Source organism: Amphibalanus amphitrite, unplaced genomic scaffold (assembly GCF_019059575.1).
Source record: "Amphibalanus amphitrite isolate SeventyFive unplaced genomic scaffold, NRLGWU_Aamphi_draft 000492F_arrow, whole genome shotgun sequence".
NCBI lineage: Eukaryota > Metazoa > Arthropoda > Thecostraca > Balanomorpha > Balanidae > Amphibalanus > Amphibalanus amphitrite.
Window position 1 is genome coordinate 292,828 of NW_024881986.1, and position 27,591 is coordinate 320,418.

The window sequence follows — 27,591 nt, forward strand, 5'->3', positions numbered from 1 at the left end:
AGGGACTTCCGATACAAGGAGGAGCGAGCAACGGTGCCGGATCCAAGACGGTCTCAGCGAGCACAAAGTACTCGCCATGGGAGATGCAAATTCTGTGGCCGCGAACACATGTTCAAAAAAGAGCTGTGTCCTGCATGGGGCCAAACATGCCAAGCTTGCGGCCGGAAAAATCATTTCTCCTCCAGATGTCACCAGGCTGAAGTGCATATGACCGCACCAGTCGAACTCGCCGAAACTGAAAAGCAAACGAGTCGCGGAACAGAAAGCGTGCTGTCCCTAGATGTAGGGGCTATCTCAGATAGATCTGTGTCTGGCAAGATCTTCGCTCATCTGCTGCTGGAAAACGACCATCTACAAAAGTTTCAACTGGACACCGGTGCAACAGCCAACATCATACCTCAACATGTGTACAAAAAGGCATGTCGTGATCAAAAGATGAGCAAACTGAGACCGTGCACCACTGAACTGGTGATGTTCAACAAGAGCATCACCAAGCCCGTGGGAAAGGTGAAGATGGACGTCATGAACCCCAGGAACGGCTTGAACTACAATGTGGAGTTCATCGTCGTGCGTGAAGACTTCAGTCCCTTGATTGCATCAAAAACGCTGCAGGAAATGCACCTCATCAGCGTGAGGACAGAAAATATCTTAACGCTGGAATCACAGGAAGAGAACAAGGCTCCACAATCAAAAGAAGATGGAATTCCAAAGTCAAAAGAAGATCTACATGCTAGATACCAGGACGTCTTCACAGGCATCGGCAGACTGCCTGGAAAACTGCACATCCAAACAGACGAAACTAAACCGTCAGAGCAGTTACCAACGAGGCCTGTCCCTGAACCACTGAAAGAAGAAGTTAAAGCCGAGCTAGAACGGATGGAACGCGATGGGATTATTGAGCCCGTCTCAGAGCCCACAGAGTGGATCTCGAGCATGGTGGCGGTGCAGAAGCCAAACAAGGGAATACGAATCTGCATAGACCCGAAGCCACTCAATCGAGTGATAAAACGCAACCACTTTCCTCTGCCAACTATCGAAGACATCTTACCGGAGCTGACAAAGGCCAAAGTATTCACGGTATGTGATGCCAAGAGCGGTTATTGGCACGTGGAACTAGACGAGGAGAGCAGCTATCTGACCACCTTTGGGACACCGTGGGGCCGGTTCCGCTGGAAACGTCTGCCATTTGGCATCTGCCTAGCATCTGAAGAGTTCCAGAGGAGGTTGAATCTTGCTCTGGAGGGACTTGATGGCGTCCGTCCCATCGCAGACGACATATTAGTGTATGGAGTCGGACCAACCAGTGAGGAAGCGACAAAAGACCACGATCAGAAGCTGATCTGCCTCCTGGAACGCTGCAGAAAAGTCGGAATAAAGCTGAACTTCGAAAAACTGAAACTGAGACAGAGCGAGGTCAAATATATGGGCCACATGTTCACAGCAGACGGCCTAAAAGCGGATCCGGAAAAGATCAGTGCAGTGACCAACATGCCTCCACCAGTGGACCGAAAAGGTGTTCAGCGCATTCTTGGTCTGGTCAACTATCTGCAAAGGTTCTCACCGCGCTTAGCTGAAGTATCTGCCCCGTTGAGAGCCCTTCTAAAGAAGGAAAATCTCTTCATCTACGAAGAAAATGTCCATGGACGTGCCCTGGCAGAAATCAAACAGATCATCACGCGTGACCCTGTCCTCAAGTACTACAATGTAAACGAAGATGTTGTAGTACAGGTAGACGCGTCACACCATGGATTAGGCGCGTGCCTCATGCAAAACGAGCAGCCTGTGGCGTATGCGTCGAGATCGTTGACTGAGACAGAGAAAAACTATGCACAGATAGAGAAGGAGATGCTGGCGATAGTATACGGTCTCAACAAGTTCGAGCGGTACACTCAAGGGAAAGAAGTCACGGTGGAATCGGATCACAAGCCGTTAGAGGCTATACTCAAGAAAGAGCTGATAAAAGCACCAAAGAGACTACAGAGAATGATGCTGGGACTACAGAAATTTCAGTTCCAAGTGGTGTACAAGAAAGGCCAAGAAATGTATCTCGCGGATACATTGAGCCGCGCGCATGAAGAGTCAACCGAGTCTGACGCACCCACTGAACATGTGTGCCACGTCAGAGAGACTGCTTCGGCTGATGAATTTGAAGTGAGAGACGTGGACATCATCGGGTGGCTTCCTGTCTCAAAGATGACGAAAGAGCTGATTGTAGAAGCCACTTCCATGGTGTGTCAAAAGTGGAAATAGCCGCCCGGCTTTAGTTCGCCAGCCTTGTCAATAGATGGCAGTACCACAATATGGGCAGTGGATCGTGCAATTGACGTCAAATTTTCGTTATCTGCTAAGAATTGAATGGCGGATCTTTTCATGCAAGAATCAAGTAAATCGGTCCACAACTTTTCTAGCAACAGAGATATGAAATCAAACACCCTGCCAGAGCGGCGGCGCGGCGGCCGCCGGCGGCAGCCGTTACGCGCCGCCTGGGAGACTGGCGGCGCTGAACGGTTCCGAATTGGCACTGCACTAAAACCTGTTAACTGCTTGAAATAGTTATTATAACAAAATTTTCATTCAAGTGAGGTATAACCAAGGACAGGAAGTATGCATGCTTGTGTGCGTACTATGTAAGCCAAGAAACTGCATTGGCAGATACTCGCTAATATTAGATCCAGCCAAGTCCAAACGCATTCCAGGTGATGTGTTTCTGATAGGTCAACAATATTTATCGTTCAAGGGCGGATACAGTTTTAACAATACAAAAAATATTTTTGCACAGCTCTATTCCTTGAATAATTCTCTTCAACGCCTCATTCCTAGTTAAGCGAATTAGCCCACCCTGGTTGAATAAATAAGGCGATTTCGCCACAAGGTCGGGGAAAACCGACCGAAAACGGCCGCGCTCAACGTTAATTTGGGCATGTAGACTCTTAAAAACTCGCATTGGGCGGGTAGGGTTTCCCAGGTATTTGCTCCAAAACACCGTATTCGGCTCCCGAATACGTCCAAGTGACCCGCCTCGTTCCTAGTTAAGCTCTAATTAGATCAAGTGACTCATAGGGAGCGAAAAAGCGACAAAAAGCATGAATTTCCCTATGGCGGCGGGCTGCCGGGTTGCCAGACGGCGCACCGGCTATTTCCACTTTTGACACACCATGGAAGGATAAGACGCTGCAAGACGTCCAGCTGATGATCAAACAGGGATGGCCTGCTGACAAGAACAGAGTGCCTGGACATCTAAGGCAGTATTATAATGTCAAGGATGAACTGACGATGAGAGACGGATTCGTTCTCAAAGGAGATAGGCTCTGCATTCCAGAGGCAGCGAAGCAGAAACTCAAAGAACGCGTGCACTCCTCTCATATAGGACTTCAAGGCTGCCTCAGGAGAGCACGAGAAGCCATTTTCTGGCCAGGGATGAACCAAGACCTCGAAAACTACATATCAAAGTGCACAACATGCATGGCCCACGGGAGCAAACAAAGAAAAGAAACGTTGAAGTCACATGAAGTACCGGAACGGCCGTGGCAGAACATAGCATGTGACTTAATGGATTTTCAAGGACACTCATACCTAGTAACAGTAGATGCTTACTCTGACTTCATCGAAGTTGATCGCCTCATCAGCAAGAGGGCAAGTGATATCGTGAGACTACTCAAGATTCAAATGGCAAGGCACGGAATTCCTGACAAGGTAATGAGTGACAATGGTCCTCCGTTCAACTCTGCAGAGTTCAAATCCTTTTCTCAGCTGTATGAGTTTAAACACGTCACCAGCTCGCCAGGCTATCCACAGTCGAATGGAAAAGCAGAGAGTGCTGTCAAAATACTGAAAAGTCTGATGATCAAAGCTCAGGAAGATAGCCGCGATCCATATCTCGCACTTCTGGACTGGCGCAACACCCCGACAGAGAGAATCGGGAGCTCACCTGCACAGCGACTCTTCGGCCGTCGGACGAAGACCCTACTTCCAACGTCACAATATTGACCCCATGTGACTACTGAGACAAGGTATAGTGACCTGGAGGGGAGCGATATATTGACCCCGAGTGACCCACCGAGACAAGATATAGTGGCCCGGAGAGGAGCGATCTTCTGACCCCATGTGTGACCCACCGAGGCAAGGTATAGTGACCTGGAGAGGGGCGGTCCACCGACCCCGTGTGACCTACCGAGACAAGGTATAGTGACCTGGAGAGGGGCAATCTGCTGAGACCTCGCGAGACATTACATTCAGCATGTTTTTAAGCATAAGTCATTTTCATAATGATAAGGCATTCGCTACTATCAACTCAGTTTTAAACGATGCATTTGGGGAGGGGAAGGTCGGGTCAGGTCAGGTCAACTAGTAGGCGTCACCCCGCTATCGTGTTTACCTGTTCACTGCCATTGACAGATCTGCATAACATGCTGCATCGGCACCGAAACTACATTCAAAAGCTGTAAAACTTATAAGTCAATTGAAGTCATATTCAGGCAATGGCCTTCATACACACATCCATGCATATGATTCCACGATGTAGCATTTCACGTTGACGTGTCAGCTTGTTTCTGATACCGAAAAGTAAGAAAAACGCACGTATTATTTTCGTTATATACACCGTGTGCCGAATCGCAATACTAGGCTGAAAAAATATCGAGAAGAAGGTATGTGGTCAGAGGTCCGCTGAGTCAGGATCATTAGCTTATAATAGTAATTAATAAATTAGTTAACTCGAGAGAAGTAGAGAGCCGGGAGATCTGGGACGCGGAGGAGTCTTGTTGACTGGAAATCGCTGTACAGGTAATCTTTGGATATATGGAACAGCCGGGTGTCCGAGAAAGAAAAACATATCGACTCGGCACTTTGTAGGTATCTAGTCGAGGCACGTCACAGCCAAACGGCTATATTTTCCTGTTGCATAGATAGGTATGCTATGGGAACCCGTATAGGGGATGATGAAGATATAAGATTGGTGGTAAAGAAAATCTGCTTTTTTATTTATACTCTACCTAATTTTCAGCAATTTGAAGCGTTTAAGTCGTTCACCGTCGGCGTCTGTTATGACTGTTATCTGTTATCTGTGTGACAAGTTATCTGTAAAGTGACGGGGTATACTGAGACAGAGCAATGATCGCCCGATAGGTGAGCCCCAGCGGCGCCGGTATCCGCCTGAGGCGGTGGACGGGGTCAACGGAGAGCTAAGACAGCACGACCTTTGGCCGGTCTCCTAGCTAGCTGTTTTAGCCCAGCTGTTAGGCTGTGGCGATGCCTAATTTCATGCAAGAGTAGTTTACGCCGTAGATAATAGGCACTACCGTTAGCGTAGGTACGATTCGTGTATGATACAGGTCACGACATCGCTTCTATGGTCATCAACATCAACAGAGTAGTTTTTTTCGGGTCCCCGCGTAGCGGAACTCACACCAATGCTTTCAAGAAGTACTGCACCTTTTTGCGTTAGCTTTTGACTATACATATTAGACAAAACATTTGTACACATTCGCCATAAAGGTGGCGCTACAAATGGGCGGTTGGTCACAAATAAACACCATTGTGCAAAACTATCCGGTGGTCCTCCTCTACAACTCGACATTGAGCGGATGGCTCAACATTGTGCAAAAACAAATCGTCAATGGTCGAAACTATTCGTCATATGCCGAGCTCGAAGCTGGCTCGCTCAATGACGAAGTCTGGAGAAGTGTCAAACTGTTTTGTTTTTGTAGATCGCTCATTTCAGTGTTCAATCTGTTTTGCTAAATGGCCGAAATGAAACACGCAACGCCGGAATAGTTGTGCTCAATGCCGATTGTCGAAATGGCTACTCAAAGAGTTATGGCGAATGGTTGAATTCAAATGCAAAAAAGGTGTAATTAGTTTCACAGATTACAGATGATTTGTTTGTCATTGTCTCTTTCTTCTGATTATCTGGAAGCCTAGGATAGGTACAGCCCACCGCTAAAGTAATGTAGGGTTTTACCAATCTCAACGGTTGGCTTTGACTGGCGATTGTCCCGCGAGTTGCTGGGGGGGGGGGCATTAAACGCCCCCACTTTTTTGCCGGGCCATAGCATAAAAACGGCGCGCCGCAGGCGCGCCAAATTTTGCGTACCTGTAGGGAATTAATTGAAGTGTATTTTGACAAAGTTTCAAAAAAAATCTTTCGGAAAAATTTTTGAGATATCGAGGTTTTAGTGACGTCATCATTTTTGAGTTTTCGACCAAAAACGGCATATGTTCAAAAAATCATATAAAATCACAGAATAGACATACAGACATGCCGTAAACGCCATTAGACTGCCAATACCATGAACAATCAAATGGCTATCTTCGATTATTGATTATCGTTCCGCATTTTCCAAAATCTTGAACTGAATCTTGGCAATTTCACGTGACTACTTCACGACCATGATACATGCATTTCTTAAATTGAACTTTTTGAGCCAAACACGTACACATATGATAAAATGAATGTCACCATCGTGTTCTACGCCCCAAATTACCCTTAACCCGCGCCCTGGTGGGGTCTGTTTATAACGCGACCTGGTGGGGGGGGGGGCTATTTTTTGCCCCCCCTCGTATCTCCGAAACTACTGGACGGATCCGCAAAATTCAAACGGCGTTCGAAAAGCCTGTCAAATTTGTCGAGGAAAACCAAATTTCATTGACCTCAGGGTCACCGATGACGTCACAGGTCAGGTCAAAGATGAACTGTTTCACCGTTCACGGGTCTGCTAAGGAATGCGCTATAACACCGAGGAAAACGCATTTTGTCGATAATCAGCGATAGGGCGTCAGTTGCCTAGTAGATATGTTGCTATTAGAGGTCACTGACAATACCAGGTCAGGTCACAGGTCAGGTCACCAAGGGTCACAGGTCAGGTCACATGAGCCCAACTTTACTAAGGTTGTGTGATGCATGTTTTATGGCCAATTTTTCATTTCCAACTCAATGGTGTTGGTTATAAGACTATCAGGTACGGCTTAGGTCACTTTCTGGTGAAGGTCAGGTCAAGGTCAGGTCAAGGTTAGGCCAAAAAAGGTCAAATTTTAAAGTTGATATTTTTGCATAAAATGGGTATTGATTCGATGCAGCTCGTCACGGGGAGTCTAATGGTGGTCTTTGTTTTGCGCTACGGGGTCTAGAATTGCTACAAATTGAGTTTAAAAATTTGACGTCATCAATTTTGAACAGTTTTTTCGCTATAACTTCGCCAAAAAAAGAGGTATCAATCTCAAATTTGGTATGTAGATGGAAGGCAGTAATTACTATCACATATATTCCGGTTTTTGCGAAATTCAAAAAACTTTTTGGATTTTTCGATTATTATATCCAAAACAATTATTTTTTGATTTTTGGGGGTCCAAATCCAAAAAATTCAAAAATCCGAGATAGCAGTTTTGTAGCCCTGTTGATTCTACAGCTTTTATGTCTTTATCATTTTTCCGTATTTGCAAAGCTATAGGCCTGACAGCTCTTCCCGCGAAACCCTTTTTTGGGTCGAAAACGGCAGAACATGACGTCACTCTGACGTCATTTCCGGCCAACCTATCATAGCCTTTCGAAAAATTTTTGGTCACAATGTGTAAAATTGATGTCCGGGAGGGTACTGAAAGTTTGGTGACGATCGGCGCAGCGGTTCTGGAGATATATCGAAAAGTCTAGAGGGGGGGGGGGGCAAAAAATAGCCCCCCCCACCAGGTCACGGGTTAAAACATTTGTCACAGGCTGCGAATATCAGTTTTGATTTTCATGGATATTTGCCTACCCGGTTGACCTGACCTTGACCCTGAGGCCTGACCTATGCTTGACTGACCCCTACATGGAGCAGACACTCTTGTAGGCCTTATATGATGGATTGTGCACCGTTTTGACAGAGTTTATGACGAGAGGCGCCCATTGCGAAGTCCTGAAGTCCATGCTACTGAAAGCCCGATTTCAGGTGTTTGACCTGACCTTGACCCGACCTGTGACCTCAAAATTCAACTTTAAAGTACTCATCTGAAGCGTCTTGTCGCGTTCTTTTGTTTGCCGCCTCGTGCGTTTCGCTGCGCCTATTGGTTCTCGAGTTATCGGCTGGGGGCGTTTAACGCCCCCCCCCCCAGCAAACGGTGGGTAGTGAAATACCCCAGCAACTGCCGGGTTAAAGGTAGTGTGCCACCTTTGAAAGATTTCCCGTTTTATTTTTCCTAGGATACCCAGCCAGCAAATCGGAGCTTTCCCCGTACGGGGAAGGCCTATGGCGAGCTTGGGGCAGGCTCGGGGAAACCCCAACCGTTCTCTTGGGGAAAACGGAGCGTTCGCTTGGGATTTGAGACACTTTGTACGGGGAACTTTGTGCGGGATTCGTACGGGGAAACGGTATAACTGCCCAAGCGTTCCCCAAACGTCCCCCAGGCTACCCCCGCGCCGACTATGGTTAAAACCCGTTGTTAAGGTCGGTTCCCCGTACGGGGTTATCGAACATTTTCCCCAAGAAGATCCTGTGCGAGCCCCGCACATTCCGCCACCCGGCTATACGGGTTTATACTTGCTGGAGACCTTCCCCGATCGGGGAAACCGTGATTTTCCCCTAACGTTCCCAGACCTTTTCCCCGCGCGAGCCCCGGCCGTTCCCCGACTTGGCAATGGCCCTACTGCCTTGTCTGCTTTTTTTCCCGTACGGAGAAGCCAGTAATAAACCGCACTGGGAAACAAATCGGGTCCCATTAAAATTGACAATGACTATTTATTTTGTCTGTAAACATACAAATATTTGTATAAACATACTTGTTTACATACAAACAAAATTGTCCACTTGTTTCCCCGCAATAGAGAAACGATAAAACCACACAGGAAAATAATTAGATCCAATCCATTTGGCCATGCCTGTTTATTTCCAGACTTTCAGGACGCTTCAACGACTAGATCAATACACAACAGTCGGCCAAGCATGGTATGTGTCTGTACTACCACAGCCTATACTATTTTTATGTGGAGTCCTTCATTTGATGAAAGGTTAACATGCTTGATAATTGATATACTCGTTACAAATCAAGACAAACACTAAAAAAGTTATTATTCACTTAAAATACATTGTGAACGCTTAGCAGGTGGCAAACATTACAGCAGCAGCGCAGCAGTGACAAACAACAGGTGACGAACACGAGCACTGGTAACCGGTCTAACCCCAGTTCTAACACGTCGAACCCCAGTTGATCCTCTGCAGTAGGAGTCTGTTCAGCAGATTGAGAACGAAGGCTTTTCTGTAGTCTCCCTACAGCTGGTCCGGCCTTCCGTTCAGTAGTGCCCTGGATCCACAACTCGAGTCTTCCTTCTGGCTGTTTCAGACACATCTCAGCGGTCAGCTGCCGCTGAGAGCCACCTTGCTATGATCCATGTCCCAGCGCATCTCCAGGAATTCTGCGGCTGTGGACAAAAACAAAAAATGTGCACTTGTAGGTATATCAATCAGGTTTTACAGCTAGCTACTACATGAAATGTCCTTTTATGGAAACTTCAGCTTACGCTAAAACATGTTGAATGCCATCTTATGAAATTACACTTATTTATAGCTTTTTCCCACGAAAAGTGCTTAAAAATGAATGTGATATACTTTGAATAGTTAATTAAAAGAGGAAATAAAAATTCAATAATTAAATTTGTACTTCTAAACATTTCTCATTCCAGGAAAGTCATTAGGTAATAAATGTTTTACGTCTATATTACGCCTTACGAAGTTCCTCGCGAAAGCACTTGACAGATAAATGAACGCCGTTTGACAATTAAAATCGGTTGCTAGTTTATCAAGATAGCAATGAAGTTCCTTTCACAAACAGAGCTGTCTAGTAGAGCTGCTGAAACAGGCTCTTTCCGAAGACAAAAAAAAAAAAATGGAATGCGAAAGCCTATTCAAATACATGTATTTATTACAATCGCGTCAATCGTTCGCACATCCCTGTATAAATATGTAAGCGATCGTGATTTCATGTATTTAATTAATGGGCTCTCGCATGAGATTTTCTGGCTGTAGAAAGAGTGTGTCTCAGCCTTTAGACTTGGGTGAAGGACAGGTTGTTCAACAGCTCTAAGCTAACCCCCACCCCCATAAACTGCTTACCAGCTTCGCCTGGAAGTCGCTCTTCGGTTGCTCATGCGAGCAATTACGCATTAACTCCACGCCGGGTTCATACTGCTGTTGTGGGTTCTGCCAAGACCGTCGGAAGCCTTCCGGTCGTAACCGGCAGACGTCCCTCTAGAACAGAAGCAGATAAAGCATTAGGCTGATGACATTATATTGTCCGGGCAATTTAAGGATAATCTCAGACGGAGGTTGATGACCTCAGTCATTTTTACGTCATATTCTGCATACCCTAGACAGTGATCAAGATATTGTGTGTATCGGAAGCTTTGTCTTTTACAATAAATTTGAGTTAGTATCATCGTCATTTTATATCTATCATGATTCGTTACAATTAAGTGCTTTAGTTCATTACCAACACAGCATATCTTCCTCGTCGATCTGCGTCCTCCGTTGTTGCCGAGTCCAGCTTCTCACGCACTGACCCCAGCGGTAGATCACGACTTTGGGCACAGGTCAGTCAAGCGGTCACCACATCTCGCCGTTCACCGTCTTCGTTCACAGCTCTGTAGTGTCACCGCACTCTTCAGTGCCAACCATTGTCTGACCTGGAGCGGTACCTAGCCCACGGCTTGCTCACACAACCGCGCGGCGCAGTGACTCTGGACCGACTTCCCCCGTTCGTCCCGTCTGACGCGTCAGCACGGCCCCATTCACGATGACAGATGGCGACAGGAGACGCCCCTCAACCAGATGTGCGGACGGAACCGACGCGACGGCGGCCGGCCGTCGCTACCCCTCCCTCCCCTCCCCTCGCTGCGTTGAGGCGACACTTCTAAGTCGTAAGCAGTGTGTTGTTGAAATTTTAATGCTTTTGCAATTTCAATGCGATGAGTGATGACAGAAGAAAGAAAACGTAATGTTTATGCCACAGCAGTGCGAGAAGAAACATAGATCCTGAAAGTTGTCAAAGTTGTTTTTACCTCATGAAATAAGGGCACCAACGTTCGTTCAAAGTAATGGCGTATGCGTGTCCTCATCCACACGGCTTAGCAGGCCCCGTAAACCAAGACGGCTTTTCCTCTCTTTTAGGTCGAAAATTACATAGATCCAATGTCTACAATCAAATGTCTGCGAATAACCGTTTTCATGATAGGTAACTGGTACACAATTGGTAGACATTTGGTCCAGATACGGTGCCGATTTGATAAAATTATCAGACATTATTTTCGATTAAAACACTGAAATAAATAGGTACCTATATGATATGAAGATATGAAAAGGAGATTTGGTGCAAATTTGGTCACTGTTTGATGCATTCGCCAGATCACCTGTCATGAAAACGATTATAAAAATCGTTATATCGTTATATTTTTTATTTATTATATCTCCCTTCAATCGATGCATGAGCCTATAGCTCTAGAACTGCTCCTTAGACTGCTTTTAACATTACCAAGATTCAATTTTTCTTTATTGAATATTACATGCTGGAAGTCGATCTCAAGACGTCCTACTGGCGGTTGGGATTCGTCTGGGGATTAAGTGTAAAATCCCGAGCGGGGAATTTCAACAGTTCCCCTACTTTTCCCCAATCAAACTGTTCTTGAAAATGGGTCGGGGATAACGCACCCTTCCCCGTACGGGGAATCTGATCTTTTACCCGACCGAACCCCAACAGTGGGGTTTGATTGGGGAATGCTGCTCTTTCCCCGTACGGGGATCGGTGTGATTTCCCCATGTCTTTTGAACATATTACCGATACAGTCGGGGAAGGGATGGGGAACACAGACCGTTCCCCGATCCGATAGGGGAATTGTACGTTCTCCCCAAGCTTTCCCCAACACTGTCCCCGCACTTTCCCCAACCGAATTGCTGGCTGGGTAAGAAGCTTCTGTTTTTACCTAATATCGCAAAAAAAATCAAAAATGGGCCTGGAATAGTGCCTTTTTCGCCTAAAAGTTTATCGGTTTTTAGATATGTATAACAACTGTAGTGGGCTCACCTGCAAACAGGCGTCGGGCAACAATCGCGAATGCGGCGCACTTGTGACAATAAGCAAAGGTCATTATAGTGTTACGACCATACGACGTACGGGAATGAGTTATCAGCTGTCTAATCGTAGGCAACACAATGTCGAGCCTTAAACTGTAAGCCTGTATTGGTATTGTTTCTTAAATTTGGCTGTCGAACATTAATTTGTGGTTTGAAATATGATTTTATGTAAAATAATTGATATGAAACAGCCGTCTCTTAACCCTCGCATGTGTGCGGCGTTTGCCAGCTTCTAATGTGTAGGGGGGGGGGGGGTCGGTTGGACCCCCCCTTGCCGTTTGGCCCCTGATCGAGCTAGAGCTTCGCGGAAAAAACGAGCGTGTTGCCCGTGCCGAGAGGAAGCCGATGATACCCAATTTTAAGGTCCTAGGTCATTGGTTGACCTTCCAGGTCAGGTCAATGACCCAAAGTCGGGAAAATCGGGACCTGTTAGAAAGTCGTAAAGTGTGGCTGCTAAGGGGTTTTTCGGGGTGCTGATCACGAATATCGTGTTAGTTTTGATCACAGATGATGTCTTGAAGCATTTAGACCAGGTCGGGTCAGGTCAGGTCAGGTCAACCAGTAGGCGTCGTGACGGGTATTCGTAGTACGTGTCAACCGCCTCTGACAGCTTCGTAACATGTTACGAAGTCACCAAAACTACTTCGTAAATGTTCAAATGGTTGCTAAATTCGAATTCAGCTCCAAAAACTAGCCTAGAAACATGTAAAACTCGAAAAAGTGACCCGAGGTCACCCGAGGTCACCAAAGGTCAATGACCTGACCTGACCTTCAGGTGACCTTGACACACACGGGAGTAACATCAAATCACATGTTTGAACGTTTGAAACCACGAAAAGCTTGCAAACACGCGGCTAGTGCGAGCCGACATATACGCGAAATCGCGATTCCGGCCAAACATGGTCTCGGAAAAGAGGTCACAGGTCAAAGGTCATTTGGGTCAGGGTCATGAAATTTTCAGGGTAGGTGTAAAATTGATCAATGCGAAAGTACTGAAAGTTTCGTCGCGATCGGCCGCTTTTTACGCGAGTTATTCGCGAAAAACCATGGGGGGGGTCCATCCGACCCCCCCTACACATGCGAGGGTTAAGTTATGACCCCATTACACCACACGCAAGTGGCAGAAATGACAATGATCAGCTGACGCATTTTTCTTGGCCGAAGTCAGAGCGCGCGGCCCGACGCACCACGCGTATTTGGAAATTCCGACCTCGACGAGCATCAGAAGCCACCTAACAGGCGTGTTCGAAACCGCAGGAGATGATGATGAACGGGTTTATCGAAACTTGATTGGATGAGCCTATCGGTAATAGCGATTTTAGTGTGTGCATTTATTGTTCATAGTGGTGTGAAATGTGGTTGGGGTACGACCGACAACCCGTCGGGGCGAATTTCGCACTGGGGTACTCAAAATTTGAAGAATTTAAGACGTTTCCATAAGTTTTGAAGGTATGGATAAGTTCTAAAAATCCGGTTCTCCTTATCCGGGTCATTAACTCCATATGGTCCAAGAAAGCTGGCACACTACCTTTAATGCGAAGTGATCGAAAAGAAGATGTCAGTAGCTAAAGTTGCAGCTGCAAGGGTGACAATACATATAAGCTACATTCAAAGTTTTATTGTAGTCTGGTAAATCGTTCCTAAGCTTCAGAAGCAGAACATACCCATGACTGAAACCCCACATTACTTCTGCTGTGGACTGTACCTACTTATCATTTGTGTTCCAGATGGACTTAGAAGATCTGTGCGGAGAGCTGGCTGCTCTTCGTGAAGAGATGGCTGGTTTGAAGGGAGAAGTGGCCACACTGAAGGGAGACAACGCCGTACTGAAGGGAGACAACGCCACACTGAAGGGAGAAGTGACCACACTGAAGGGAGACAACGCCACACTGCGTCAGGAGGTGGTCCATCTACGTGAAGAGGTGGTCCGCCTGCGGCAGGCTGTCCTCGAGGAGCGCACCACTCGCCAGGTCGTCGTGGAGGAGCTGCGGCAGGAGGTCCGCCGGCGAGCGGCGCCATCCGACCGTCCCCAGAGGTGAGACTGAGAGGCAGCAGGGGTGGCACTGGGGGGGGCAAATATAAGGGTAAACATTAGAGGCAGCCGCCTTTGGCTGCAAGGGATGACACTTGGTGTGTGTAGACAGTTTGTCGGTAATAGTCAACCCGGTTGTGTAGACAGTTTGTAAGAGTCAACCTGGTTGTGTGGGCATTTTGTCTGTAAGAACCAACCCGGTTGTGTATACAGTTTGTCTGTAAGACACTGGATGGGCTTACCTACGTGGGCCCATGATACGGTGCTGTCTCGGTAAAATGAAGACATCTCGAAATTATCGCCTTATGACTGACCTTAGATGACGTCTTACTACTTCACTCTGACGTCATTTCACCACAGTGACGGCGAAGAGGTGGCCTCACTGAAGGCCGACACCTGTGACAAGTGTGACGCCACCACCAGTTGTGACGTCACCCCAACTACGGAGGAGGCGGGGCCGGCGTCTGGTAAGCGTAGGCCGCCTGCGGCTCGCGAGGCCAACATCTACCACCTGGACACCGAGCTGCTGAAGATGGTGATGAGCAAGATGGACTGTAGGGATATGTTCCGCGCCAGACGGGGTGAGTGTCCTGGCGACTGGCGAGGTCGTATGTCACAATAACTATTATCCGAGTCGATGTATGTGGTGTGTTTCCTTAGCCACGTTAGGCGGCACGGGCGGACATCGATAGCAGCGCCTCTATCGGTCACTAGGGAAAGCTGGGCTGTAGGCGACGAAATATATACCGGCTGAATTGTCACACGTTGAATAGGTTTATAGACATCAGTCTTGTGAAAAAGTTGAACTTTTTCCTTCAGTATTTCTACTGGCAATTTTAGAAGTGTCTCCACATAGATTACAAAACCGTTTAGATTATTGTATTTACTTCAAGCATTCCCTATTGTTCTTGACGATGATGCGGGAACTATTTCTAATTAGTGTTTCTAGCTTAGTAAAAGAACATATTGTGCATACGATGAAAAAAGCATAAATGGAAAATTTTAAATGCAATGTTCTCTTACAATTAATGGTCAATTATCTACACATCAAGGAAAAGGTGCATGCTAACTGATAATTTAAAGTTCTTGGGGCCAGTTGTTTTCTTCTTTTCTTACGTCGCCCCAATGGCCACGAATATACTTGTGATAACACCTATCGAACTGATAATTCAGCACTGGGAAAGTCTGGGTAGATATCAAAACACCAATAAAGGGCTTGTATGTAGATGTGTGAATGCTGGTTGCCATGATATGGAATATCGATGTTATATTTTATAGAATTTCTAACGCTGTCTGTATTTGAACTTTGACTCTGATGTTTGTCGCTGATATGCCACCCGATCTCCATTTTTGTTCCGTCGGTGCTGACAGTCTGCCGTCGATGGCGGTCCGCTGTCGACGATATCGTCGGCGACTGTCGGCGGGAGCTAACCGATCAGAAAACCCGCGGTGGAGAGGTCCCTGCGCCGGCCACGAGCCTGGAGCTCGTGTTGAAGGTGCAGGACCAGCCGAAGATGACCGAACTGCTGGCGCCGACCGCTGAGACGGACACCGACCTCCGACTGGTCGGTGAGTCCTGTTTGAGATGCACTGCACACAACCTGGTGCGGTGTACTCTGCTGTAACTGTCATTCCTTGTCAATATGATGAGCGAGCACTTCTTCACTGACCGGTGTTGTTTTATTCCAGCGGCCACCTGCCACGCTCTAGAGAAGGCCAACCTACGCGGCTTCAAGCTGCGGGTCTCTGCCCTCCGCCGGCTGGCGCGTGCCAACGCTTCCAGTCTGCGTGAGCTGACGCTGCCGGCCGACATCAGCGAATGGCAGCTGGAGGCGCTGCTGGAGCCGCTGAAGGCTCTGGAGCGGCTCGATGTGAGCCCACCCGTGGACAGCTCCGGCAAGTGGCTGCGCCTGCTGCCCAAGTCGCTGAGGAGACTGGACATCACTGGTGAGAGTTCAGAGTGGTCGTATGGTGCTGGTGGAACACGTAAGTTTCTAGCACCGTCGCGCAGAGGTGCAGCCAGGATAAAGTTTCGGAGGGGGCATGAAGTGGTGAGGGCACCAATTTCGGCTCAGGAGGGCGCTATCAATGCCTAGCAAGAATGACAAAATGTACACTCGTTTTTGCCCTTACATGGTCAGTGCAGGTCACGCGACCTTAGTCCACCTAAACTACGTTTTATTTTAGGTATTCCAGACGAAAACTACCTTTTTATTTTACGTATTTCAGACGGAAGCGACGCGCGGCAGTCTTGCAGACTTCACCCACAAAGAGATATAAAATTGCACACCTGGGCGCCAGTGCCGCATGGTTTACCACAATGGAGCTAGCTTACCGTCGAGGGCGCCTAGAGTGCTGGAAAGGCGCCTTCGGCGCCCCGAAATGATCTTGGAAGGCGCCAGCTAGATTTGGGGGGAGGGGTAAAAGCCCAGTGTGTACTCCCCCCTTGGCTGCGCCCCTGCCGTCGCGTTGACCTTGACACATATTTACGACACTGGATCTCGAGAATGGCATAGCCGAAAAAGGAAAGAATGAACTCCCCTGAAATTGTTGCATGTTTGTGTGTTGAGAGGAAGAAATCTGTAAAGAAGTGAAGGGCGAATTTGTTCGGTTATACTTCTTTGCTTATTAGCACCTAAACCGGCCGAGGTCTGATCAGTACTAGAGACATCGATAACACAATGCGCGTTAAACATACTATCAACAAATATGCAAGCTAAATTAATTATCTTAGCACAATACACTTAAAATCAAATCAACAAAATAGCACAATACACTTAAAATCAAATCAACAAAAATGTGTCTAAAGAACTAGAATACGATGAAAGCAAATGAATAATGAAAATATGTCAATAACAATCAGTATAAGACTAGGGAGACAGGTGATTTTAATGCCACCTACACGAATGTTATCTATTGATAAGCTGACTCACATAGTGTCAGACTAATGTTCTTTCCTATACACAGTGTTGATAGGTGATTATATCCCTCTCCACAGGGTCGGGGATGACTCGGGAGCCGGTGAAATACGGAAGATGTCCGTCGGGGGGACTGCTGGTCGGTGTACAGCTAGCAACGGACACACTCCTGGACCAGCTGGCTGTCCTGGCGACCCACACAGTCACCGGGCTATACATGAGTGGTGAGCAACACCAACACGAGCAGAGCATAAGTGCCAAGATATCGCGACCACTGCCCAATTGCCATGACCTATGTAGGGAACACGTGGCTCGTATGTTCTGCTTACTACTGCACTTGATCAAATTGACGAAACGTAGCTCCAGATATCGTACTGATCATGCTAATGAGTATATGCATTTGGCTATTATGTATGAGTATGGTATATGCTAAATGCTAATGCATCTCATTCTCAAGAGCGACGGGCTAGATTGCACTCGAGGCTGCTACGATGTTGTGGAATGGTTGGAAGGATGGCCCATATAAAGCAGTTGGATCTTACTACTGCGCTATTCCACTATTCCTGTATTGCTCTCGCTCGTTCATCTCCCAAAAAAGGTGTCCTACTGGTTAGTTCTAAGTACATATATCTTGCTATGAATATTATTGATCTTCAGTTCCAGCTATTCCAGTCAGTATGTGTGTCTGTCTTAATGTTTCACAGTGTCACCGTCCGTGACACCGGAAGCGACGGGACGCCTCCTGGCTGCCCTCACCAGCTTGAAGGACGTCACTCTTCACGGAGCGGGCGTCATTTCCGTCACTGTGCTACCCGCCCTCGGCAGCTGCTCCCAGCTGGATACGGTGCACCTTAATGACACCCGGCACCTCACCGACATCCCTGTCCTGACCCAGACAGAGGTAGCAGCCGTCAGCAGGTCAGTCGGCCGGACGGCGCCGGCAGTTATTTTATGTGTGTCTGGATAGACCGCAATAACCTCAGCGATAACCGTATCCGTTGGAGGTATACATTGGAGTACGGGCACAGGGACGTTGAAAATGAAAACGATCACGTCACAGAAGAATATGCATCCACTGACAGATAATATGCTGGAGATTAATAAATGCATGGATGCAAACAGACAGACGGACAGACGGACGGGCAGATTTTTTAGCTAGACTGCATCGTTCTTCATCCTAATGCTGCGTAATAACAATAGCAATATCTAAAACAACTTTCATTCCAAGTATGTAGTACTGTCATTCCAGAGGTGTGAACTCTTTTTAATCAGGCTATGAAAGGATATTGACGACCGTTTTATGCAATTTTACCAAAACTACTCGTCGGAGAGACGAACGAAGCATTTACGCTATTGCTCCGTGTGCAATGTTTCATCCACAATGGGAGAAGGCGACACAAAAGATTGTGTCCGTAGTCGGACCGTGGTCACTTACAGGGGTTATTGTAGACTGGTTGGAACAATATTTCCCACTCCCTTATTTAGTTCAATGACGCTAATTGTAGAATACTAAACACACATACCTATGGACAGTGCATGAACAATGAACACGTACATAACAATTCAGTACAAGGCCAAGGCAATAAATATCCCGGCAGTTGCTGGAGTATTTCGCCACCCACCGTTTGCTGGGGGGGGGGGGGGGGCGTTAAACGCCCCCAGCCGATAACTCGAGAACCAATAGGCGCAGCGAAACGCACGAGGTGGCGAACGAAAGAACGCGACGAGACGCTTCAGATGAGTTCTTTAAAGTTGAATTTTGAGGTCACAGGTCGGGTCAAGGTCAGGTCAAACACCTGAAATCGGGCTTTCAGTAGCATGGACTTCAGGACTTCGCAATGGGCGCCTCTCGTCATAAACTCTGTCAAAACGGTGCACAATCCTTCATATAAGGCCTACAAGAGTGTCAGCTCCATGTAGGGGTCAGTCAAGCATAGGTCAGGGTCAAGGTCAGGTCAACCGGGTAGGCACATATCCCCGAAAATCAAAACTGATATTCGCAGCCTGTGACACATGTTTTATTGGTAATTTTGGGCGTAAAACACGATGGTGACATTCATTTTATCATATGTGTACGTGTTTGGCTCAAAAAGTTCAATTTAACCCTATTAGTGGCAGGGGGGGGGTGTTTTCATCCACCCCTCAGGTTTTTCGGGAATATCTCCGAAACCGCTGAAGCTACGATGCTGAAATTTTCTGACTTTTCCTAAAACTAAATTGGGCACATTCCCTGAAAATTTCAAGTTCATAACCTTACCAGGGACGGCTCCAGAGCACTGGGAATTGGGGGGTCCTATTCGTGAAGCGAGTCATTTGGGCGAAGATCACGATGCTGCACCAGTTTTACGAACAGTGAATGAAAGGTATCATGTGATAACATATACAGTTATTGTGCATCCTCTTTTGACACGTTTTTGCTATAATAGGCGGATCCAGGCGTCCAAAAAGGGGGGTTATGTTTTACCTCCCAACATAGGTGCCCTGACACCGCCTATGCATGACCAATACAATTGTAGTCGTTCTCTCATAAAAAATTGTAACATAACAAGACCATTACCACCCTTTTTAGAAACAGTACCAACAAAAAACCTTATTTACTATACTTTTTGTGTACCCCCAATCTCAATGATCTGTATCCGCCTATGATTTTTGAAAATGCTTTTTTAGGATCCATGTGAATTCCTGGTTCATTCTCTATCGATCGGCAAAAGTTGCGTTAAGATTGGTTCAGAAACCTGGCCGTGATAAACAGTCTAAAATGTATCTGCAATTTGCCCGTTTTTACCCCCTCTACCCCCCCCCCCCTATTGACATTTTTTTAATTCTTATTTTTTAGAAATGTAGATCACGTTGAGCGAAATCGAATGCCGTTTGAATTTTGAGAATCGGCCCGTTAGATCTCGAGATATCAAGGGGGGGGGGTCGTAAACAGCCCCCCCCCCCCCCCTGCCACTAATAGGGGTAGCCAGGAGCCTGCCACTAATAGGGCTAAGAAATGCATGTATCATGGTTGTGAAGTAGTCACGAGAAATTGCCAAGATTCAGTTCAAGTTTTTGGAAAATTCGGAACGATAATCAATAATCGAAGATAGCCATTTGGTTGTTCATGGTATTGGCAGTCTAATGGCGTTTACGGCATGTCTGTATGTCTATTCTGTGATTTTATATGATTTTTTGAACATATGCCGTTTTTGGTCGAAAACTCAGAAATCATGACGTCACTAAAACCTCGATATCTCAAAAACTTTCCTACCGATTTTTTAAGACTTTGGCACAATAAACTTCAATCAATTCCCTACAGGTACCCAAATTTTGGCGCGGCTGCGGCGCGCCGTTTTTATGCTATGGCCCAGCGAAAAAAGTGGGGGCGTTTAACGCCCCCCCTCCCCCCAGCAACTCGCGGGATATAATACCAACGGGAGCGTTGAAGGGTAAATAAGCATATGGACAAAACATGGGCTGAGCTGGTTTCTATAACGTTTGCCATTTTAACCCTCGCCCTGGCAGGGCATTTTTCATAACACGGCCTGGCAGGGGGGGGGGGGGGTCGATGCGACCCCCCCTCGCGATTGGCTCCTATGGCACCTAGAAACACCAAATTTGGTAGGTAGGTGGGCCCCTTGGAGTTCTCGCCCCTGTGCAAATTTGGTTGCTCTAGGTCAATATTTAGGGGGGTTTGGGGGGTATAAATGTAAAAATTTCGCTAAAAACAGGTCAAAAGTTTTTCGCTTATAACTTTTGATCTAATTAAGATAGAGCAAAAAGAAAAGCTTCAGTGAACTCAGCACGTCAAGGCGCGTCGAATGATATACTTTTTAGCTTGCTTAAGTGTACTTAAAGTTTTTCTTAAATTTTAAGTAAACTTAAATTAATGAATTAAGTTCAAGTTAACTAAATTGCGTCATATCGCATATCATTCGATTCGGCTGATCACCAGGAACACAATGATACCATTTTTTAAGCTCTAGCGTCATTATGTGCCAAGTTATTGGCAAAAACGTCATTTGACCTCAGTTGACCTCATTTGACCTGACCCATGGATAAGTACACCAAAAAAGAAGCACCAAGTGACCTGCTGTTAAGTACTGTGGTTTCAAAGCACAAAAGTGACAGAACGAAGCGGATATCTCCAGTATTTTCCGAATTTAGTATTTTCCCATAGGCTTAACATTACGACGTAATGACCTCTAACTGACCTCAGGTCAGTGACCTCAAAAAACCCGAACTATATGTTATACAACTCGGTGAACTTAGCACATCCTGCAAGTTTGAAGGAAATCAGTCCAAAACTGTGAGCTGGACAGGTGCAAAAAGAAAATTGAAATTTGACCATGACCTTATACCGGTTTTTCTGACCTGGTGACCTGACCCAAGGTCACCCGGACCTGAAATTTTCAGGTCATATGTAAAAAGGTTGCCCCATAGGCTGTGCCAAATTTGGCGGCGCTGCGCGCCGCCGTTTTTACGCTATCTTCGAAAAAACTTAGGGGGGGTCGCATCGACCCCCCTGCCAGGGCGAGGGTTAAGCGCATGATACACCGGAAGTCAACTCCACTGGAATTGAAGGCACAGCATATCAGTACGGCCCATAGACTCTCACCAGTGTGTGATCTCGTTGGCCTGAGCACTGCAATATAATATTCATTTATGTCTAAGTGACTGGAATGGTCAAAGTTAAACCTACAGAGATTGCATGGAATATCATATGGCTCACAGCATCGTGTGAAGCATCCATAGCGCTCTACTGCATCAGACTGGGAACTTGAGATAGCCGGTGGCACATTTTATATTATGAACAACATTGGCAATGTACACCTTTTTTCAATCCGAATCGGCATCCGTTCATTCAAATACGGCAGCGGGCAGGGGCACCTTATCTCGACAGGCACTCTAACAACTCGACACTGGAGCACGCATTTCGACACGAATCACTGATTTAGACTAGCATCTGATTTAGACTAGCATCATTTATACTAGCATCAGGGGGGCCATTTTGGCCCCCCCCCTGTGGTTTTTCTTATATAGCGAGAAAACGGCGGCGCGCAGCGCCGCCAAATTTTGGGTACCTTACCGGGCATCAATTTGACACCTTCACACAAAATTTCAAGTCACAGGTCACCTCAGGTCAGGAGTTATTGAGGTCAAACTGAGGTCATGTTCGAGCAAAAATGAGCAAAAAACATGACATCTTGAAACGCTCACCAATTCTACAGTTAACAAGCAATTTTAAAGTTCTTTATGTGGTTGTGTAGAGAAAAGACGGCGCTACAAAACTGCTATCTCGGATTTTCGAAATTTTGGGATTTTGACCCCCCAAAATCAAAAAATTGATTTTTTTTTAGAAAAACACAAAAAATTTCCAAACAATTTTCGAATTTCGAAAAAACCGGAATATATGTGATAGTCCTGCGCTCTTCGATATACATACCAAATTTTAGATCGATACCTCTTTTTTTTTTGCCAAGTTATAGCGAAAAAACTGTTAAAAATTGATGACGTCAAATATTTGAACTCAATTTTTAGCAATTCTAGACCTTGTAGCGCAAAACGGAGACCACCATTGAACTCCCCGTGACGAGCTGCATCGAATCGATACCCATTTTATGCAAAAATATCAACTTTGAAATTTGACCTAATTTGACCTGACCTTGACCTGTCCTTGACCTGACCTTGACCAAAACGTGACCTAAGCTGGCCCTAAAGTCTGTCTGACCCACATAATCGCATTTGTCATGTAAAATGGACCATAAAACATGTATCACACGACACTTTCATATTGTGACCCCCCAGTGACCTGACCTCTGTGACCTGACCTGGCATCAGTGACCTCAAATAGCAAAATATGTGTTTGAAGAACATTTCTCCATCGATGATTTTCAATGAAATGCATTTTACTCGATTTTACAACGCATTTCTTGAAATGCCTGTAAACGGTGAAAATTCGACCTTTGACCTGACCTGTGACGTCATCGGTTTGACCGAGGTCAATGAAATTGGGTCACAAGGTAGTTCCCCGCTGGGGCTATCCAACACCGTTTACCGCTTGTCCACTATGATGCGTGGTTCTCGAGATCTGAGGGGGGGGGGGGGGGCCAAAATGCCCCCCCCCCCATCAGACCGCGTTGCTCGGCAGACTCCATCTGGGCGCGGGTTAACACCAGTTCGTCCCTAACATCACCAGCTTCCGGCACACAAGCTGACCTCATGCCAGGTCACCATCCTTGCGTCACTCTGTGACAATGTGGAAGCACTGGCGATTCCAAAGGGCGACGGGGGTCATTCGGGGCCTCGCTCCTGGCGAATCCAAAGGTTGACGGGGGTCATTCGGGCCTCGCTCCTTTCAACGCATCTAAAGTTGACAATATTTTAGCCGTATTTCTTGCATGAAAAACAAAAATATTGATTTTTTCATTTGTGTCGATCTGTCGACACATTGTGAGTGGCGCTGACCGCCAGCGCGGATGGTTCAGGTCTGCCGAGATGGGAATGGGCGTGTCACCGGAGAGCGGCAACAATGTTTGCAGGACGGCGGTGTGGTCAGTCATGATCAACTGTATTTCTGGACAAAAAAAAAACTGCCCTCTGGAGAGGTGGAAACACTACGGGCTGACCCATCGATCGCTTTGGCTGGATATCCGTAGCGGGACAGTTTTATACCGGCGCCTTGTCAGCCGCCGCAGCTCACCGGTCACTGGTAGACTCACCCAAATGCTTCCTCCGCATGATCCTCTCACCTCACGACTCTGACATGGCTTGCTACATAGCCTACTCACCCTCCATTCACAGAAGAAGAAAAAAACGTTTAGACCTTAAAACCACGGCCTTGGCGTATTTTGTTTTCCATTAATCCAAGGGAAGTCTAACAAAAGGAAAATGCCATAAATTCAAGTGGTAAGCATTGGAAACACATCAATATACAAAATGTGGTATGAAATTTGCTTGATTTTGCTTGTTATTGTAGCGGGGTGTCGGGCTGCTACTGAGATCCGTGTTTGTGCGAGGCTGGTCATTCACTGGCGGGCACATAGACTGCTACACACAGTACAGCGGCATGGGTCACAGGGTTGGTGGGTATTCACAATGGGATATTAAAAGGTTGCCTGATGTTTCTCTCTGCCTACATACGCTTTCTTCTGTTTTACTCTAACGAAATCTCAAAAATGTCTATCAATCAATGTTCCAGCTAAATCTCACACTTGTGCGTCTGTTGTACTTGTCATCCCCTGAGTTGAGGGCGCCTCCCTCCCACTGTATATAACACATTCACGCTCTCTCCATTGACTCTCCTCTCACACGACCATTCATCCATCCTTCCATGCATAATAAAATATCGCAGGTGGCGAACCTGTGCCTTCCCCGTTTACCTACAATCCTCCAGTGGTACCCAAGTTCAGATTGGTCAACAATACACGATTTAATTTAAAAAAAAAACGAACGTAGTCGAGATATAAGCAGGGTTGTATACGACTCAATCAATAGCAATCAATTCAATCACGACAAATTTGGGAAACCAATCAAATCAATCAAGTCAGAGCAGTTTTCGGGAATTGATTCAATCGACTCAAACGCGACAATGAAAGGAATCAATCAACTCAATCAAACGACTCAAACCAAGACATACATTAGGTTTTTTGCCCCACCAACTTGGAAAAGTGTCCATAGCAGTCTGGTGTACCTACCTACCTACCTACCTACAGAAGAAACATAAAAAATATTGTCATTTAAAATTGTAAATTGCCATGCCATTCAAAGTTTCTATGTAATAAGGAAGGATACCTATGTATACTGATGGACAGGTGGATATGATATTGAGGTTCAATGGGTAGAATTGGAGCAGAAGTTTCATTTAATGGGTGCAAAATAATCCAGTAGTTGACTCGCCCCTTAACTCAAATCACCACCTTTCACCTAAAAGTTGTCAATTTAATTTTGGCCATATTCCAGCTAGGTCACCAGGCTATCTACCCCATGTAAAGCCCCTGTCTGTTTCTAAGGTGAGTTATGCGGAGCTCTTCTGAAATGAATCCTGATCCTGAACATAATGAACCTAGCTAGGTTTCATACCACACTGACACCATATGAAAGTGTTGAAAATGTGCTACAAATTTGACAACTTCATTAGGTATGCTTTATGAAGACAGCAGGAAAGCAGGTAGGTACCTACTTACCTGCCTAGATGTGTCACTGGCTACCAACAGTACCAACGAAGGTAGATAGGTACCTGTGAGGTAGGTCAATCATTCCTTCCTTTCCTTATTAACCCGCGCCCCGTTGGGCTCTGCCGAGCAACGCGCCCCGTTGGGTGGGGGTGGGGGCATTTTGGCCCCCCCTAAGATCTCGAGAACCACGCAACGTAGCGACAAGCAGCAAACGGTGTTGGATAGCCCTATCAGGGAACTACCTTGTGACCCAATTTTATTGACCTAGGTCAAACCGATGACGTCACAGGTCAGGTCAAAGGTCCAATTTTCACCGTTTACAGGCATTTCAAGAAATGCTTGTAAAATCGAGTAAAAAGCATTTCATTGAAAATAATCGATGGGGAAATGTTCTTCAAACACATATTTTGCTAGTTGAGGTCACTGTTTCCAGCCCTTCAGATGTGCCCCATGGACTCTGTACTGCGCGCCTCTCCGTAGGATGATGTAGTCCGGGCGTTCTCCTTTCAGTACCTCATATGGTCCCTCCCAGAGAGGTTGTAGCTTTTGCCTGCGTCGTTGTTTCTTCATCATTACGAAACTTCCTTCAGCGAATCCGTCTCCCCTCGGCTCTTCCGTTCGACCACGCACCCCCTTCTTGATGTTTTCCAGCGCCTCCTTCGTCTTCTTCTGGACGCCCGAGCGCAAGTCCTTGTCGTACTCAGCATACGTCTTCACGACGTCTGGTACAGGAGCACCTTGCACTTCGTGCACTACGGCTCCCGCTGGCGTGCTTCCGTACACCAGCTCATGCGGTGCATACCCCGTACTGGTGTGCACTGATGTGTTGAACGCCGATGCCGCCCATGGCAACATCTCGTCCCACTCCTTCGTCTCCGCGTACGACCGGAGCAGGTCGCACAGGGTCGCGTTGTAGCGCTCCGTCTGGCCATTCCCCTGCGGGTGATACGCAGTCGTGCGCAGCTTGTTTATCTGCAGCAGTTCGCACAGGGACCGCATCAGGTCGCACTCAAAGTTCTTCCCTTGGTCCGTCAGGATCTCTCAACTGTTTGGGGAAACGTCTGAACACCTTTGACACCTTCCTTGCGACCGTCCTTGCAGTTACATCCTTCAGAGCAAACAGCTCGACCCACTTGGTGAATAGGTCCGTCACTACGAGGACATACCTGTTGCCGCGATCCGTTCTCGGCAGAGGACCTAGTATGTCGGCACCCCACTGCGTCCCCGGTTGCCCCAAAACAGGAACGGTTCCGATTCCCTCTTGCTGCTTCGCCCGGTGGATCTTGCTCTTTGCACAGACCAGGCAGTTCCCGATCCAGCTTCTGACATCCTTCTTGACGTCAAACCAGTAGTAGTGCGCGGTTATCCTTGCCAAGGTGCGTCGCACCCCCATGTGTCCCGCTCCAGGATGATCATGGGCGAGCTTGAGTACCGTTCTCCGGAGTCGAGTCGGTACCACGATCTGCTTTTCTTCTCCGTTCCTGGAGGATCTCCAGATGACTCAATCTTCCACCGTCAGATTTCCTCTGTCCTTCTGGTAGAACTTCAACTCCGGATCGTCTGTGTTCCACCGACCTCCAGTCAGCAATCCGTCCCGAACGACCTTCAAACGCTGGTCGGTTTCCACGGCTTCTGCCACGTCCGTTTCCGTCACCGCGACCCGTCGCGCCGGCTTCCGCGACAGTGCGTCTGCATGTGGGATGTCCTTCCCAGGGCGATACTCTATCTCGAAGTCGTAGTCTCCCAGCAGAAGCAACTTCTCCTTCAGGTTCTCTTCAGCATTGCGCTTGTCTCTGATGTACGTCAGGGGCTGGTGATCCGTGACCACCTGAAACTTGGCGCCCTTCAAGAAGTAGGCGAACTTCTTGATGCCGAAGATCACGCCGTTTAGCTCTCGCTCCGTCGTGCTTTTCTTGGCTTCTGATGGCGTCCATCGCTTTGACGCGAACGCGACCGGCCTTCCCCCGTTCTCGAGAACTGCTCCGCATCCCAGTTCACTTGCGTCACATGTCAGGACGAACCTTTGGTTTGGGTCGGCTTCCGCCAAGGTCCGAGGTGACGACAGCTCTTCCTTCAGTCTGTTGAACGCCACCCTCTGAGCCTTCTCCCACTTGAAGGTTCTTTCTTTCCGCAGCAGGTCAGTGAGCGGTGCCGCGATCGCACTGAAGTTCGGGACAAACATGCGATAAAAACCACACAGGCCCAGGAACTGACGCAGCTCTGTCACGTTTTCAGGCTCTGGCCAGCTCTTGATGTCCCCCGTCTTGTCTTCCAGTGCACTCACTGCATCGTGGGCCACTCTGTGCCCCAAGCAGACGATGCTCTTCTGCGCGAACTCGCACTTGTCTGGGCGAAGCTTGAGCCCAGCGGCTTCCAACCGCTTCAACACT

At 47.1% G+C, this 27,591-nt stretch overlaps 1 protein-coding gene and 1 long non-coding RNA gene across 2 annotated transcripts in view; one reads left to right on the forward strand and one right to left on the reverse strand.

Moving 5' to 3' along the window:
- Nucleotides 1-4,160: 4,160 nt before the first annotated feature.
- LOC122392584 overlaps nucleotides 4,161-27,591 on the forward strand; it is a 31,477-nt gene continuing 8,046 nt past the window's right edge. Inside the window, exons 1-7 of the mRNA XM_043387637.1 lie at nucleotides 4,161-4,180; nucleotides 13,820-14,127; nucleotides 14,485-14,705; nucleotides 15,496-15,693; nucleotides 15,814-16,071; nucleotides 17,123-17,266; nucleotides 17,747-17,960. Of these exons, the coding sequence (XP_043243572.1) occupies nucleotides 13,820-14,127; nucleotides 14,485-14,705; nucleotides 15,496-15,693; nucleotides 15,814-16,071; nucleotides 17,123-17,266; nucleotides 17,747-17,960 (1,343 nt within the window). The 5' untranslated portion in view covers nucleotides 4,161-4,180. The remainder of the gene's footprint in view (nucleotides 4,181-13,819; nucleotides 14,128-14,484; nucleotides 14,706-15,495; nucleotides 15,694-15,813; nucleotides 16,072-17,122; nucleotides 17,267-17,746; nucleotides 17,961-27,591) is intronic.
- Nucleotides 8,830-10,741, reverse strand: LOC122392586. Its single transcript, XR_006258546.1, has 3 exons — nucleotides 10,456-10,741; nucleotides 10,080-10,214; nucleotides 8,830-9,388 (listed from the first exon to the last, which is right to left on the reverse strand). It is a non-coding gene; the product is annotated as an uncharacterized LOC122392586 (long non-coding RNA).